General features: G+C 46.7%; 1 protein-coding gene across 1 annotated transcript in view; it reads right to left on the bottom strand.

The window, feature by feature from the left end:
• TELO2 (telomere maintenance 2) overlaps positions 1-17,111 on the bottom strand; it is a 603,857-nt gene that overhangs the window by 24,769 nt on the left and 561,977 nt on the right. The window contains exon 20 of the mRNA XM_086941299.1: positions 8,913-9,028. Coding sequence (XP_086797425.1) covers positions 8,913-9,028 — 116 coding nt within the window. The remainder of the gene's footprint in view (positions 1-8,912; positions 9,029-17,111) is intronic.

Raw genomic sequence — 17,111 nt, 5'->3', positions numbered from 1 at the left:
TTTAACCCTGTGACTTTATATTCTTTTTACCAAAATCTCACCCATCTAGTCCAAAGCATATAATAAGAGATCTGTAAACACATAGGTGTATTACAAGCAAGTATACAAATCTTCAGTTGCGTTCAACCCATGTGGTTGTTTACTGTTTAGTTCCAGGATGTACCTGGTTTCGAGTAAACGAAGCTTCGTATCTCGATTACCCCCTCTCTTCATGGGCCAGACTGTGTCTATTGCGAAATATGACAGATGAACTGGATTGGAACCATGCTCTTGCTCAAAATGCCTAGCCACTGGATAGGCCTGATCTTTATTTTTTATAGCTCTAATGTGCTGTAGCACACGTTGGTGGACCGGTAGTCGGGTACTGCCCACATATCGGAGCCCACACTTGCACTCTAGCACATAGACTGCATAATCTGTTTTGCAGTTGAGGCGTTTTGTGATCTCTCTTGGGGTTTCTGAGAATGGGACAGTATATTTGGTCTTGTTAATCCCATGTCTACATGCTTTGCATTGCGAGCATTTCTTGAAACCCCTGCCTAGGGCCTTCCAGGTATATATATTTCTCAGTATTAGGGGTGTCTTTCATAGATTCACATGCTTGAATATTCGCCGTCGTCGAAGTGGGAGTCCCACGGTACATAAAATAGCAATAATGCTAAAATATATATATATGTAATAACATAATACATAATAAAACAGATATAATATACACTGAAAAAACCTCAACAATGGTTCCTACATAGGAATGCATTAGAGAGAGAGAAAACTCATTTGCAACATATCAGTGTCATTATGTTAGTCCAAACTGCAGCCAATCAGGCTCAAGCACCCTCTAGAACCTTCTCCTCAGAAGCTCAAGCCCTCAGATTTTCTACCGCACGTCGTGTGAAGGGAGTCTCCCTGAGCTCTGCTCAGTTTTCTTCATTCTACTCTTCTACTTCAGTGTTTTCTCAAGATGTCAAGTAAGAAGTCTTTGTTTAGGCCTTGCTCTTCCTGTGGGAAACTGCGTTTGTTTGAGAAGGACCCCCACCAAAAGTGTATATACTGATTATATCCAGAACACAAGGTGGCTGACTGCAAGTTCTGTAGAAATGTTCCTGCTAAGACCCTCAGAGACAGGGAGGGTCGTCTTCTTTTATGGTTGAAGCGCCTTCAGGACAAAGACGCAGTTTTGTCAGACGCAGAAAGTTTCCAGTCAGGTCCTTCAACTGCTGCTTCCAAGCGTGGCAGTGTTCAGGAGTTACCATCTCCTTGTCTGAAGAAGAAAAAGCTGGCCTTAACTGTAGCTCCAGTAAAACCTACTGCTACTATGACTTCTGTGTCTACGCCCACGAGACCTGGCTCTCAGGCGTCTTTTGCAGCCTCTATAAGTGTTGTTACACTTATGACAGCGCGGTCGTCGACGGGCTCGTCGACGACCAGTCCATCGACGAGATTGGCTGCTGTGGCTTCGTCGACGACTAGTGTGACGACGACGTCGGCTTCGTCGTCGTCGACAAGGTTTTCGTCGACGGCTTTCACGACTACGAAAGCCTCTACCTCTTCAGTCTCGTCAACGATTCCTATTATATCGTCGACGAAGAAACTTCCGTCGACGAAGAAGTCATCGTCGACGATGCATGTCCCGTCGAAGATCCCGTCGACGACAAAGATACCGTCGACGTCGAAGACCCAGTCGACGGCGAAGACCCCGTCGACGACAAAGACCTTGTCGACGGCGAAGATCCCGTCGACCAGCTCGTCGACGACTATAATCCCGTCGAGGAAGGCTTCGTCGACGGCGAAGATACCATCCAAGGATTCGACGACGACGTTTCCGTCGACGAAAACTCCGTCGACGGCTGTGTCAAAGCATTCGTCGTCGACGAATACATCCAAAACGTCACCGTCTCCGACGACTGTCTCTAAATCATCGTTGTCGACGGCTGCTCCAGTTCTAACATCTACGTCGACGGCTGCGTCGACGACAGCTTTACCTTCAGGTACACAGCAAGAGGACGCAGCATCCACTTCAGAATCACTGTCCTTCGCCAATATGCCCTTAGTGCCTTTGGACACTTCAACTCCTACAGTCGTTATGGAGTCTTCTGTCAGCAATATTCAGGACTCTGCTCTCCAATTGCCAACTCCTACTCTTCAGCCACCTTCGCCATTGTTGGTAACAGACCATGAAACGGAATCCGTTGCAGACGACAATGGTTTTGGTGATGCTCAAAGTCCATCGGATTTGATTATCAAGTGTCAGGACACTAGTTCTGAAGAGGACGAGGAAGAGGTTGAATACCAACAGGAGGAACAATATGTGCAGGTTCCTATGGCGACTTTTCCGGTATCGCTATTTTCCAACCTCCAACATATGTTGGATGATTACAATAGGAGATTTCCTCCTACGCCCCAGGGTACCCCGGGACACGCTACCTCTGAGACCACAGGGCCTTTTCAACCTCAGCAAACTCCTCCGAGGCAGGCTGCTCCATCAGAAGAGCCACGTCCAGCTATCCCCACTAATTCTCAACGAGATGTGGATGATGAGTCAGAGCCGGAAAGAGAGGAAGGAGAAGTTCCTCAGGATACAGATGATGGACAGGACCCGGATATGGCAGAATTTGATGACTATCGAATACAGACGCCCTCTCCACAACAGGGCGATTCCAGTGATTCACCTCCGGTTGACATCGCTAGCTTCCATAAATTAATGGATAAGGCGGCAGACCGCTTCAAATTGCCTAGAGTGCAGCGAGAGGAAGACTGCTTTCTCTATGACTTTAAAAACCAGCCTTATAAGCAGGTCCACACCATACCAATTATTGAGTTTGTGTGGAAGGAGGGAATGAAAATCATGCAGGCTCCTAACTCCTTGCCTGCTCAAATACCTCGATTGGAAAAGAAATATAAAGCCCCGACTGGCTCGCCTGCTTGTTTGCTCTCGCATCCTAAGCCAGATTCCGTGGTGACTCAGGCAGCTCCTATCACTTCCCCTCCTGATAGAGAGGGTCGACGTTTGGATGCAATTGGGAAAAAAATGTCATCCATGGCATCTACTTCAGCCCGTGCCGCTAATGCTTTGGCCATTTTAGGTCGTTTCGACCGACAAATGTGGTCAGACCTTTCTGCGCTGGTTGCGTTAATTCCGGAAACATCCAGAGCGGAAGCGCACCAGATCCTTCAAGATGGGAAATGGGCTTCAGAAGAAATAATTGACTGTGCTGTGGACGTTGCGGGTACTGCTTTCTGTATCCTTGCCAGTGCTGCGGCGCTCCGGCGCCAGGGTTGGCTGAAATCCACATCGTTCCGACAAGAGATACTTGACATACCGTATGACGGAGAGTCGCTGTTCGGCTCTCACATCGATGAGGCGTTGGAATCGATAAAGAAAGATACCGACACGGCAAAGTCGCTTGGTTTCTTGCAGTTCAAGAAGCAGCCTTTTCGTGGAGCGTGTGGACGAGGCACCTCGTCCGGTTTTCCCCGAGGAGGCCAGTCCCAGTACCGCCAGTACAATCAATGGAACCAGCGTTACTTCAACCAACAATCTTCTCGTCAGCAGCAGTCCAAGCCCTATAGAGGAAAGTCTAACTATAGAGGCTCCAACAACAAACGTCAATGACTTTCAAGTTCAGCAGAGAGTTGGAGGGCGAATCTCGCAGTTTTACTCCCAGTGGTCTTTGATAACATCAGACCAATGGGTTTTAGACATTGTGCGCAAGGGTCATGCCTTGGAGTTCACAGACCTTCCTCCACATTCTCCACCTTCAGGCCCGCCACCTCCCCATCTAGAGGAACTACAACATCAGGTTCTTCTTCTAATAGAAAAGGGTGCAGTCGAAGTGGTCCCTTTATCTCAGCGAGGGAAAGGTTTCTACTTAAGGTTTTTCCTCATTCTCAAAAAGACGGGGGGGGTGGCGACCCATTATGGACTTGACAGCTCTCAATCTGTTCCTCAAACAACAATCTTTCTGCATGCTGACGTTATCGGAAGTCTTACGACTTCTCTGCAGCGGAGATTTCTTAACAACAATAGACCTGCCAGACGCCTATTTTCATGTGCCAATTATCCATTGACATCGGCAATACTTGAGGTTCAAGGTGGGTCACGTTTACTATCAGTTCAGAGTCCTGCCTTTTGGCCTACGATCAGCACCTCGTGTCTTCACAAAAGTTCTGGCTCCGGTCATGGCTCATCTGCGTCTTCAGGGAGTTCAGATCGTTCCTTATCTGGACGATTGTCTTCTAAAATCCCAATCTTCGCAACAGCTGGCTCACGACACACGTCTATGCCAACAAATGTTCAAGGCTCTAGGGTTAACCTTCAATGTGGAGAAGTCACACTTCACACCGCTGCGAAGAAGAAACTTCCTCGGAGCAATCCTAGACACAAACCTATCAAAAGCCTTCATCTCCCTCGAACGACATCAGAAGATAATTTGTCTGGTCTCAATCATCAGGTCAAAGTAGTCGGTTTCTGTGCGAATGTTAAAGTCGTTTCTGGGGATGGCATCATCTTGTATCGCACTGATCCCAAATTGCAGGTTACGTACCCATCCTATACAGGAGGAATTGGACCTGCAATGGCGTCAAGTGTCAGGGTCGTTCAACGATCAGGTGACGGCCACACCCTGCATGAAGACCAGTTTGTTCTGGTGGGAACAACCAGCCAATCTAGACGAAGGGATTTCTTTCCTAGCCCAGTCTCCGGATCTGACGTTGACTACGGACGCGTCCATGGAGGGCTGGGGCGCTCATCTCCTGGACCTTTCCATCAAGGGCAAATGGACGGCGACACAACGAACCTGGCATATCAATTGGCTGGAGTTGATGGCAATCTTCCTAGCGCTCAAATCATTCTTGCCCGTAGTGCAGGGGGAGTCGGTGCTGGTTCAAACAGACAATACCACCAGCATGCACTACATGAACAAACAGGGCGGCACAAGATCTCAGCCACTGTCTCGTCTAGCTCAAAGGATTTGGGATTGGGCACTTCGTCACCAAATTTCTTTGACGGCAGTCCATCTGCCGGGGGTATCCAACATCCTTGCAGATTCCCTGAGCAGGTCCGCGTCATCCACTCACGAGTGGGAGTTACATCAACCGACTCTAGACCTAGTGTTCTGCCGTTGGGGTCGTCCCAGGATAGACCTTTTTGCAACCCCAGTGAATCGGAAGTGCCAATCTTTCGCAAGTTGGCATCCTCATCCAGAGTCCAGCGGAAATGCCCTACTCATAGATTGGAGCGGACTGTTTGCTTATGCATTTCCACCAATCCCGTTGGGGGCCGAGGACGTTGTGGAAGATGTGCAGGCAACCCTGCCGCTTAATACTTCAGTCTATCAGACGAGTATGTGCTGGATGCCATCTAATCCTGCCTAACTTCAACCTCATGCATACCTTCCAGTTAGCGCCAGGATGCTCCTTCTGGAGCGATAGTCGCGCTTTACAAATACCGAATACCAATACCAATTAATACTGATCGCCCCGTGTTGGCCCAGAAAGGCTTGGTTTTCGGAGCTGCTTCTGCTGTCACAATGCACACCCATTCATCTGCATCCACGTCCAGACCTCCTGACGATGGACGACGGTCAAATTTGCCATCCAGACCCATCCACGCTTCAATTATCAGCATGGAACCTGAGTACGTTGAATTTGCCACCTTAAATATGCCCCAAGAATGCAGAGACATTCTAGCGTCTGCTAGAGCTCCATCAACCATCAAGACATATAAGCTAAAGTGGAAGCGTTTCTGTCATTGGTGCGCTGCGTCCAATATCCACCCAATTGACTCAACTCCGGAGCAGCTTTTGCCTTTCTTTCTGAGCCTCGCTCAGTCTGGTCTCTCTCATGCCACCTTGAGAGTTTTTCTGGCGGCTATCTCACGCTACCGGCATGATGGCTCAACGTCTCTCTGTTCATCCAGAATCATCCGTCAGTTCTTTAAAGGACTTTTCAGGAAGTTTCCTCCGTTAAGGCGCCCTCCTCCGGCATGGCACCTCAACGTGGTATTGTCACAGCTTATGAAGCCTCCATTTGAACCGATCCACAGAGCACACATCAAGTATCTTACCTGGAAGGTTGCTTTACTTTTGGCTTTAACATCGTCTCATCGTGTAAGTGACCTTCACGCTTTCACGATCAAGCCTCCGTATTTACAGTTTAAGCCCGATGGAGTGCCACTTCGTACCAATCCTTCTTTTTTGCCGAAAGTACCTACTGACTTCCATTTGAACAAACCTGTCTTCTTAAAAACTTTTTTCCCGGATCCAAAATCTCCGGCAGAACAACGACTACATTCTTTAGACATCAAGCGTTGTCTGAAATTCTACATTTCAAGGACCACCCCTTTCCGTAAATCCGATCAACTGTTTGTAGCATATGGACAGATGCGGAAGGGGCATTCAGTGACAAAACAGACAGTTGCAAGATGGCTCTCAACAGCCATATCCTTTTGTCACCAGCAAGCTGGCAAGCCTTTACAACGTCCAGTGAAGGCACATTCAACAAGAGCGATTGCATCATCCACCGCTTTGTTTGCTGGGGTGCCTCTACACCAGATTTGTCGGGCAGCGACATGGTCCAGCAGGCACACCTTTACCAGATATTACTGTTTGGAAGCTATCAACGAAGCGGATACCGCAGTGGGGCAAGCAGTGCTTCATCATCTTTTTAAATAAGGTGAGCCTCTGTTCCCTCCTCCTTTTCCTTTTGAGATTGCTATATGCTTTTAAGCCATATGTTATTGTTTTCAAGTTTTAAGAATTCTTGCAATCTCAGCTTCTAGGAGGTTACTGCTATCTATTCAATTCAAGCATGTGAATCTATGAAAGACACCCCTAATACTGGAGAAGAACAATTGTTACTTACCTGTAAACAGGTGGTTCTCCAGTATTGGTGTCTTTCATAGATTCACATGCGACCCTCCCTCCTCCCCTCAGAGGCTCTTTTCTCCTCATACGCTCTTATTACTTGTGCTACGAAAATCTGAGGGCTTGAGCTTCTGAGGAGAAGTTTCTAGAGGGTGCTTGAGCCTGATTGGCTGCAGTTTGGACTAACATAATGACACTGATATGTTGCAAATGAGTTTTCTCCCTCTAATGCATTCCTATGTAGGAACCATTGTTGAGGTTTTTTCAGTGTATATTATATCTGTTTTATTATGTATTATGTTATTACATATATATATATTTCAGCATTATTGCTATTTTATGTACCGTGGGTTCTCCCACTTCTACGACGGGGAATATTCAAGCATGTGAATCTATGAAAGACACCAATACTGGAGAACCACCTGTTTACAGGTAAGTAACAATTGTTCATATACACATACATATATATTGCACCTGCTGTTGTACCATAATTCTTATATAATTTCATGCTCCAAGGTTGTTCTGCAGGTCTGCCAAGGCTATGGGATGAGTGATTTTAATTTAGTGCTAGCCTCACAATAGAATAGAACTTCTGTCACTCATACATCACTTCCTAAATCGTGCAATGTGTTGCATATTTTGCGGATGTAAAATTTTGTGGATACATGCAGAACTCTGCAACCAGTAGAAAGAGTTTTTGTACTAATCATCAATGAATGACAAAAATGTCTGCACTGACCTGTGGTTTGCCTTCCAATCCTTGCTTGAGAAAATAAGAGAGGTATATATTCTACCTAGAACCTTATTGCACCACTCCCCCACTCATTCTCTCTGTGCATAGTTCCTCGCCTCCGCAGGGGATTAGATATTGGTGTTTGAATACCACTACAGTTCTTCTGTCAACTCAGGCAGGTTCTTTTAAGGCTGATGTGGGGTGGTATGCAACTGTGAATTGAGTGGGATGTCTTGATCCAACTAATGACTAAAGGGGGCATCTCAGTGCCTAATCCTTTTCTCTATTTGATCACGCAAGCACATCATGTTTATTACTGGATTGGGACACAGGCCTCTCTGATAGATGTGAGAATAGAAAGGACATTAGCTGAGCCCTACTGGCTGACATCAGTATTTTGTAAACAGCAACACTTCTTCAAACCCCACATCAGAAAGACTGATGTGGGTTAGGAAGAAGTGTTGCTGCCTATAATAAACAAGAGTGATTTTGAGTCTGGGGAAAGTAGGGTGGTAAATCTGTCCAGTATTAAGATAGTTACCAGCTTTTGCTTCTATGAGGATTAAAATGTACCTTCCTGAACTAGATGTCCTTGTCCTTTCTAAATGAGATAGTGCACAGTGCAACTCACTGGAGGTCCCAACTCCATACTGACCCCACTGAAGGACATACAGCAATCAACTCTTGCCTCTTATAGTGAAATATGACCTCCTCACTCTCACCTTGAAAGACCTTTGTCATCTACAAGGCAGTAACCACCAGGACCTAGTCTACCTGACCAATATACTAACAATCTCAGTAGATAAACATATGTAGCTATGACATCAATAGATAGAAATTAAAGAAATAGAAGAAAGGAACAAAAACGAGACAACCTTAAGTACCTATATTCTCGAATAAAACTCCTTCATATTTCAGACTCCTCTCTCTCTCTTCCAATTTAGTATGAAATACTGCACTTCTCTCATCAAAAAGTATCTCAACTGTTGCCATTATTGACTGCCCCTTTCCCACGCCTGATGTGCATGATCGTTGAATTGTTCCATGAAAAGTCCCAACACCAGTTTATAAGTAATAGTACCAAAAGTGTTACAATCTAGGTTTGTCAGTGGATATGTGTAGTATCCAGCTGGCAGAGTGCTTTGCTGCAGGTCAGGATTGTGGTACATTGATAGAGCTGTGCTTGGGTCCCAGCAACAGAGAAAATGGAGTGATGCACATCACTTTATGCAATGTGCTCTTGAGTACTAATAGCTCTTTCTAATAAAGGGGGACTTGCCATTAATTAATTTATTTATCACTGAAAAGTCTGGTCTTACCTGCCAGCCAGTACTGCGCCTCCAACAGCTCATCTGTCATGTCTCCCAGCAGACGTTCCTTCGGGACGCTGAGGAGTGTGGATGATACACAGAACAGGAGGCCTTGGCGCACAAACCTGGTGAAAAGGGGGTAGCAAATATGATTGTGTATAGGCTGGGTTAATATCTGCACAATAAGCTTGGCCCAGCACCACTTAGCTTCAGCCCTGGCTGAAAAGAATATGTTACTAGTTTGATGAATTATTTAATATTATCTTAATCAATTTACACCATAAACAATGTGGGGGACAGTGAACTTTCAGGACAATATGAGGTGCAGATCATGCTCTGCCTTTGCTCACAAAGTGTAATGTTGAGTTGACCTTGCTAATGTGCACAGACATGCATGTAAACTAAGAAAATGTATCAATTTGATTTGTGAAGCACACCACTAATTTCAAAGGTGCTAATTGTGTAATTCGTGCACACGCCTTATATGCATATAGGGTGCATGACAGGGGGCTTGTCAAAGGAAACTGATGGTGTACTACAATGTACATGTCAATTGTATATGTAACCCGTAATAGCCCTTCCTACTACCTAGTGTAAATGAACCGTCATCCCCAAAGCTAAGAGTCAATCCGGATTCCCTTTTGTCATGACGTTGCCCAAGTGTTCAACACATCATGCTCTGGCATCACCAATAATATAGTTTTTTTTTTAAATGTAATACAACAGATTTGTGGTGTGTGACAATTTCATTAGGGTGGCACTTCAAAGCCAGGTCATCATGGAGAATGGAAGCCTTATGTCAGACGCAGAGCCTCAACACTGCTCTACTCCCAATTCTCGCTAAAGGGTTTACAACAAACACGTATGTGCACAACTAGTTGGATAGTATGGGATATATGCATCCAGTTAGCCATTTTCCTTCAACAAAGCGGATCTCTATACACAGGTCAACCCAGTGCTGCACGGATACAACTGTGTACATTAGTACACAAACCACAAATTGCCCCCGATGAAAATGACAGACAGTGAATATAAGCAACAACAGACTGACAGTAGGGTACTCTTCTGCTGCTGCTTTTCCTATTACATTTCTTAGGAAATCCAGCAGACAACACTACACTGTGGGTATCCAATGTGGAGACAGGGAAGGGATACAGTTGCAGAAAATGGGATGGAGACTGGTAGGAACATAGTTCAGAATGGAGCTATTAGAGGTTTTCATAATCTATGGAAAGTGTTCAGCACACAATTGTCCCAATTCTTGGTTTATAATTTGCAAGAGAAAATGTGTAGGTTTCCTCAACAGGAAGGACATACCTTTCTTTTCACAACATGACTACTGATCATACTGAGGTGTTGTTTGGGAGTTACCAACACTTACAAAATATTGGCCTCTTGTTCTCCAATACATTTGTTCCAGTAAGAGCACACTGAAAGGGAAAGCTAGGTGGGTCACTGAAGTATAAGAAATGGTGGGGGCATGTTTTCACCCCATTGGAGATCTGACTCGGTCTGTTGCAGTCATATCTGGTGGAGAGACATAGTCTAGAAATCTGGACAAGATGAATGTAGTGCAATATTTGTAACGTGTTACACCTCTAATTGTATGTGATTATGAATAGTTTCAGTTGAAATATTAAATGCTAAATACCAAAGATAATGTCAAATTTATTTTTTTATAAAACATCTAAACAAAAATTAAAAAGTTCACTATTGTTTATATATCAAAATATAGATCAAATTGTTAGTACATTACTGTAGGAAGCTAGCTCATCATATAGTGCACTAAAACGAAGTACACCGTGCAGAGAGTCCAGGGAGACCCATACTGGTATCCAGAGGCAGAAGAAACAAGTTACTTACCTGTAACTTTAGTTCTCCAGTATTGGTAACTTTCATAGATTCCCATTGCTTGTATCATTCCCCGTCGTCGGAATGGGAGCCTCGGTAATAATATATATGTATATATATACCTAGGTAAATACACCCTAATAGGTGTAAAAAAGTAAAAAATTAGGCCTAGGCCTCATTATCTTTTGTAGCCTATTGGTGTCATTATGTAAAAAGACCCAAAGTCACCTTAGCAACCAATCAGATCAGCCTCACCCTATAGAACCTTCCTGAGAAAGCTCAGAGCCTCAGATTTTCGTAGCCATTGTCTTGCCACATAATCACCTAGCCCTAAAGTGAGCTTTCCCAGGGGAGGCGGGTGGGCGCATGGGAATCTATGAAAGTTACCAATACTGGAGAACTAAAGTTACAGGTAAGTAACTTGTTTCTTACTCCAGTATTGGAACTTTCATAGATTCCCATTGCTTGTATCAGAGTAGATAGCAGTTAGCATACCTCAAACATTTCGTGCACAGTTACAGAATCATTACAAACTAATGATATCACAGATTATAACAACCATAAAGCAGTAACAAAAGCATAAGAAACGAAATGTTTGAAGAAACAGGAGGAGGGAAGAGAGGAAAGCTCACCTCTTATTGGAAGAGATTTCTCAGGACTGCCTGTCCTACAGCCGAATCCTCCTTTGCAGCCGCCTCCAGGCAGTAGTGTCTCGTGAATGAGTGCGTACTGCTCCAGGTGGCTGCTCTGCAAATATCCTTTATGGATACTCCAGCAAACAGCGCTGTTGATGCTGATATTGACCTTGTGGAATGTGCCTTCACCTGTCCTTGCAAAGGCTTGCCTGCCGCCTGGTGGCAGAACCGGATCGCACTTGTTATCCATCTAGAAATCCCTTGTTTTGACAATGGAAATCCTTTCCTTGGGGCTCCGAAAGCCACAAACAGCTGGGGTGTTTTTCGAAATCCAGCTGTGCGTTGTAGATAGAATTTCAAACATCTCTGAACGTCCAGAGAATGAAGTGTCCTCTCAGCCTGGGTTGAAGGTCGAGGAAAAAAAGATTTCAAAACCACTGGTTCGTTAAGATGAAAGTCTGTCGGTACCTTCGGAATGAACTTGGGGTTCATCCGTAGGATCAATGTATCATTCTTGAACTGCAAGAAGGGTTCTTTGATAGTTAAAGCCTGAAGCTCTCCTACTCTCCTTGCAGAGGTTAGTGCCAAAAGAAGCGCCACTTTCCATGATAGGAACTTTAGGTCCGCCTTATGTACTGGCTCAAATGGCGGTCTCATCAGCTGAGCCAGGACCACATTCAAGTGCCACACCGGAGGTGGGGGCCTAACTGGCGGAAAAACTCTAAACAGTCCCTTCAGGAATTGTTTTATTACTCTTGCTGACAATAGAGAGGGGCCCGATCTTGTTCTTCTATACCTGGAAATAGCTGCCAAGTGGACCTTGATAGAAGCATGAGCCAGACCTGCTTGTGCCAACGATAGAATGTATGGTAAGAGTTGATGCGGAGCTGACGAGAAAGGATGTACTTTTTCCCTCTGACACCACAAATGGAACCTCTTCCATTTCGCTCTATATGTCTTATTAGTGCTAGGGGCTCGTGCCTGTGCCAAGATGGTCCTGCATTCTTCTGAGATGTTTAAATCCTTAAACTCTCTGTATTCAGGAGCCAAGCCGTCAATTGAAGCGAGCTCGGGTTCGGGTGAAGAACCTGGCCGTTGTACATTGATAGAAGTGTCTGTTTGGGTTGCAGATGAATGGGCTGTGTCTCTGATAGAAGAAGCAACTCCGTGTACCAAAACTGGCGAGCCCAGGCAGGCGCTATTAGTATCATCCTGCACCTGTCCATCTTGAGTTTCTTGAGGACTCGAGGAATCAGGGGAAATGGCGGAAAGGCGTAAACAAACGCGCCTGACCAGGACATCGAAAGGGCATTCCCCAGTGACCCTCGATGGTGTTCCCTGCTTGCGTAACACCGGCATTTCTTGTTCCCTGGCGTTGCAAACAGGTCGATCGCTGGGGTCCCCCAACGGAAGAAGATGTCCTTGACCACTGTGCTCTCCAATTCCCACTCGTGCGAGACTGCTCTCAGGCGGCTTAGTGTATCCGCCTTCGTGTTGCATACTCCTGGAAGGTGTTCTGCCACGAGTGTGATGTTCTGCGATATCGCCCATTCCCACAGTATTTGGGCTTCCTGTGAAAGCAGTGGCGATCTTGTGCCTCCCTGCTTGTTGACGTAATGCATTGCGGTGGTGTTGTCCGTCCGCACCAGGATTGCCGAATCTGTAATCCTTGGGAGGAAAGCCAACATTGCCAATCGAATAGCTCTTAGCTCCAGAACGTTGATATGTAAGCGACGTTCTTCCGGAGTCCAGTGACCACTGACCTGGAGGTCTTGCATGACCGCTCCCCAACCTTGAAGAGAAGCTCCGTGGTAATGACGTGAGGAGCCCGTGCAGCCTTGAAACTGAGTCCCACAGTGAGGTGAGATCTTTTCATCCACCATGAAACCGACCGTTTCATCCGCTGGGTAACCGTCACCCTGTCGTCGAACGAACCTTCCACTTGTCTCCACTGAAGGTCCAGTTCCTCCTGCAAGGGGCGCATTCGCAGCCTGCAGTGCGGAATCAATTGAATACAGGATGAAATCGACCATAGAAGAGATTTGTACATCCTGACTGTTATCCAACTTCTCTTTTGCAAACGAGTGGCTGACGACATGAGTTTCATCTGTCTCTCTTCCGATGGGAAGGCTTTGCACACCTGAGTATCGAGTATCGCTCCCAAGAACTTCACCGTACCTGCCGGCTGAAGAACTGATTTTTCCTTGTTGAGTTGTAAACCCAGATGAATAAAGAGGTTTAGGCATGTGTTCACTGCTTTTGATGCCTCTCGTAAGCTTGGAGCCTTCAGCAGCCAGCCGTCTAAGTACGGGAATACTTCCAGCGACTGTCTCCTCAGAAATGCTGCTACCGGGGCCAGCACCTTTGTGAATATCCGAGGAGCGGACTTTAATCCAAATGGGAGCACCATGATCTGGAAGTGACTCTTGCCTACTGTAAAGCGAAGGAAACGTCTGTGAGCTGGATGGATCGGGATATGAAAATAGGCATCTTCCAGGTCTAATGTTGCCATGAAGTCGCCTGGGTTCAAGAGGCGCAATATGTCCTGGAGTGAAATCATCTGAAACGGCAGTTTCATGAGATAGGTGTTGAGCTCCCTCAAGTCCAGGATAGGACGCCACTTTTGCTTTGTTTTGCGGATCAGAAAAAATCTTGAATAGAAACCTTCTCCCCTTTGTGATAGGGGAACACGTTGGATCGCCCCTTTCTGAAGCATTTGTTGAGCTTCCTCTTGTAGAAGGTTTAGATGTTTCGAAGTAGTGGCGTGGGGAGCTCTTGTAGGTGGAAATTCCTGGAATTCTAGAGTATGCCCATTTCGGATGATGTTCAATACCCACTGATCCGATGTAATATCTTCCCAGCTGCTCAGATGTTGTGATATCCTGCCGCCCACTGGAGATCCCAGAAGCGGAGGAACAGTTGGCAGAGTCAGGAGGCCGCTATTGACGCTTGCCAGCGTCCTTGCCCTGACGCCCCTGTCGTCCACGAGCGTTCTGGCGAGAGAAAGACTGGGATTGCGACTGCCGCTGATAGTACTGATTGCCGTACTGAGGTCTGTACGACTGCGACTGCTGTGAATATCGCTGCTGCTGATAACCTCCTCTTGGTGAAGTGAAGCCTCTTCCTCGTGCTCCACGGAACGGTGTCTTCCTATATTGTAGGTTTCCCAGAGCCCTTGCTGTCTCTGTGTCTTTCTTTATACCCTGTAGGGTCTCATCGACATGTTTCCCAAATAACATGTCCCCATCAAAGGGCAAGTCCAAAATCCTATTCTGGACCTCTGGCCGGAAGTATGTCGATCGCAGCCACCCTTGTCGCCGAAGAACCGCTGCACTGCCCAGAGCACGGAAAGAGATGGTGGCGATGTCCATCGCGCAGTCAATCATCTCCGAAGAGGAACGTTGCCCTTCTTCCAGAAGTTTCTGTGCTTCCGCTTTCTGGTCATCCGCTAGCAGATCCACATAGTGTGCCACATCACTCCACATCTGGCGGTCGTATCTTGCTAGGATCGCCAAGGCATTCGCCGCTCTGACCAGCAAGCTAGCCATCGACGAAAAACGCTTCCCCGCGTTGTCCAACCTCCTACCCTCCTTGTCTGGTGGATTTGTGAGGGTGGCCGAAGGATTCCGCGACTTCTTCTGCGCCGCCTGCGATATGACCGAGTCTGGTCTAGGTTGTCCAATCAAGCAGGCGGGACTGTCATCAGGAGCTTTATATTTTTTCTCCAAGCGCGGAAGAGTTGGAATGACCGTCGCTGGGGTCTGCATCACCTTCTTTCCTTCCTCCCATATGTGCTCTACAATGGGAATCGAGCGCACCGCCTTACGGTATGCCTCTTTAAAATCGTACAAGAAACAATCCGTAGATGTTGTAGGCATTGCTAACTTAAAGCGCGCTGTGGCTCTTTCCATCAAACTGAAGAAACCTCCTACATCCGCCGGAGGCGAGTCGACCGGGTCTGGCACTGGTGAAGCCGGATCCGGAGCTATATACTGGTTCCATTCACTATCCTGGTCTTGATCCTGGTTCTGCCCCGTTTCATCCTCATCCGAGGTATCCACTTGGACTTGCCGAGGATATTCCCTCTCATGTTCCTCCTGTGCAGGCCGTACTGACTGTGCTGCCACCACCTGCGGTTGAACCTGCGCTTGACCTTCCACTGGTTGTGACCCTTGTCTGCTCCTATATTCCTCCAGCATTGCCCTTAAGTCTGTCAAAAGACTCATAGGCATCGTTACCATGCCCTGCTGTGGTTGGGTTTCCTGGTATGCCACTTGTCTTTGTGGTCGCTGTTCCTTTTGATAATAATACTCCTCATCTAAGTCCGAATCATGGTACTTTAGATTCAATTGAGATGGACTGTATGCATCCCCATACATCTCATTCTCCTCCTCTGAGTAGTCCTCTTCATCCAACAAAAGGGCTGGAGGTAATGAAGGCACTTTCCTTGGAGAAGTCATATCTGGAGTTATCCTCCTCCTTCTGATGTTTTCTGTAGCACCTGTCGTCGACGGCGTTGAAAACAAATCCACCGTTTCCTTATTCTGAATCGTCGTCGACGGGACCGTCGACGAGAGTCCCTTCACCGTCGACGGTATCGTCGACGGAACTGTCATCGTCGACGGAATCATCATCGTCGACGGGATCGTCGACGGACCTGTCCTCGTCGACGGGATCGTCGACGGAACTGTCATCGTCGACGGGCTCGTCGTCGTCGACGGGATCGTCGCCGTCGAGATTGCCACCGTCGACGGAATAGTCATCGTCGACGGGATGGTCTTCGTCGACGCGGTGGTAACCGTCGACGTGGTTATCGTCGTCGACGCTGTCGTCGATCCAGTCTTCGTCGACGGAATCGACATCGAGGTCTTCGTCGACGCTCTCGTCGTCGTCCTCGTCGTCGCTGGATGCCTCGTCGACGACTGAGGAGAAAAAATCACCTCAGATGCTTTAGAGTCCTTCTTGACCCCTGTAGAGGCCTCTACAGTCGTTTTTTTGACGGACTTGGCTACTTTAACCTGGTGGGAAGGCCCAGCCGAGCTCTCATCCAGTTTAGCCTTTTGCACCTGCAGTGCATGCCTTTCCCTCTCCTTTACACTCACGTGAGGAGATTCGATAGGCCCTGGCTTGCCAGACCTATCAGAGGTCCCACGCATAGCCTTTGAGGGGGGTTCAGTTGAAATCTCCACAGACGATCCACCCCTCTTCAACGAAGTCTTTGAAGATGATGATCTGGCATCTTCCTCATCACCAGAAACCACTTCATCCCTCCTTTCCAACTTCCTAAGCCACAGAAGCAGCCGTCCTTCACGATCACGGAGGGTTTTCACTGACATTCTCCTGCATATACTACACCCCTCAACCTTATGGTCTGGGTATAGACAGTATATACAGTCATTATGTTGATCTTCAGCATAAAGTCGTTTTTTGCCACAAGTGGCACAAGACCTGAAAAGGCTCTTCTTTTCCTTATCAGCCATGACAAAGCTGAAAGAAATCCTTTCAGAAAAACTGTTTAAACAGTACCTCAAGTTGAAGTTAGAGCAGAGCTCTAAGGAGACTCCCTGTCACCAATGATGCGGTAGAAAATCTGAGGCTCTGAGCTTTCTCAGGAAGGTTCTACAGGGTGAGGCTGATCTGATTGGTTGCTAAGGTGGACTTTGGGTCTTTTACATAATGACACCAATAGGCTACAAAAGATAATGAGGCCTAGGCCTAATTT

This window comes from Lissotriton vulgaris, chromosome 10 (genome assembly GCF_964263255.1).
Source record: "Lissotriton vulgaris chromosome 10, aLisVul1.2, whole genome shotgun sequence".
NCBI classification, from domain to species: Eukaryota; Metazoa; Chordata; class Amphibia; order Caudata; family Salamandridae; genus Lissotriton; species Lissotriton vulgaris.
Note: the sequence above shows the minus strand (reverse complement) of the source record. Positions and strands in the feature narration are given on the sequence as shown.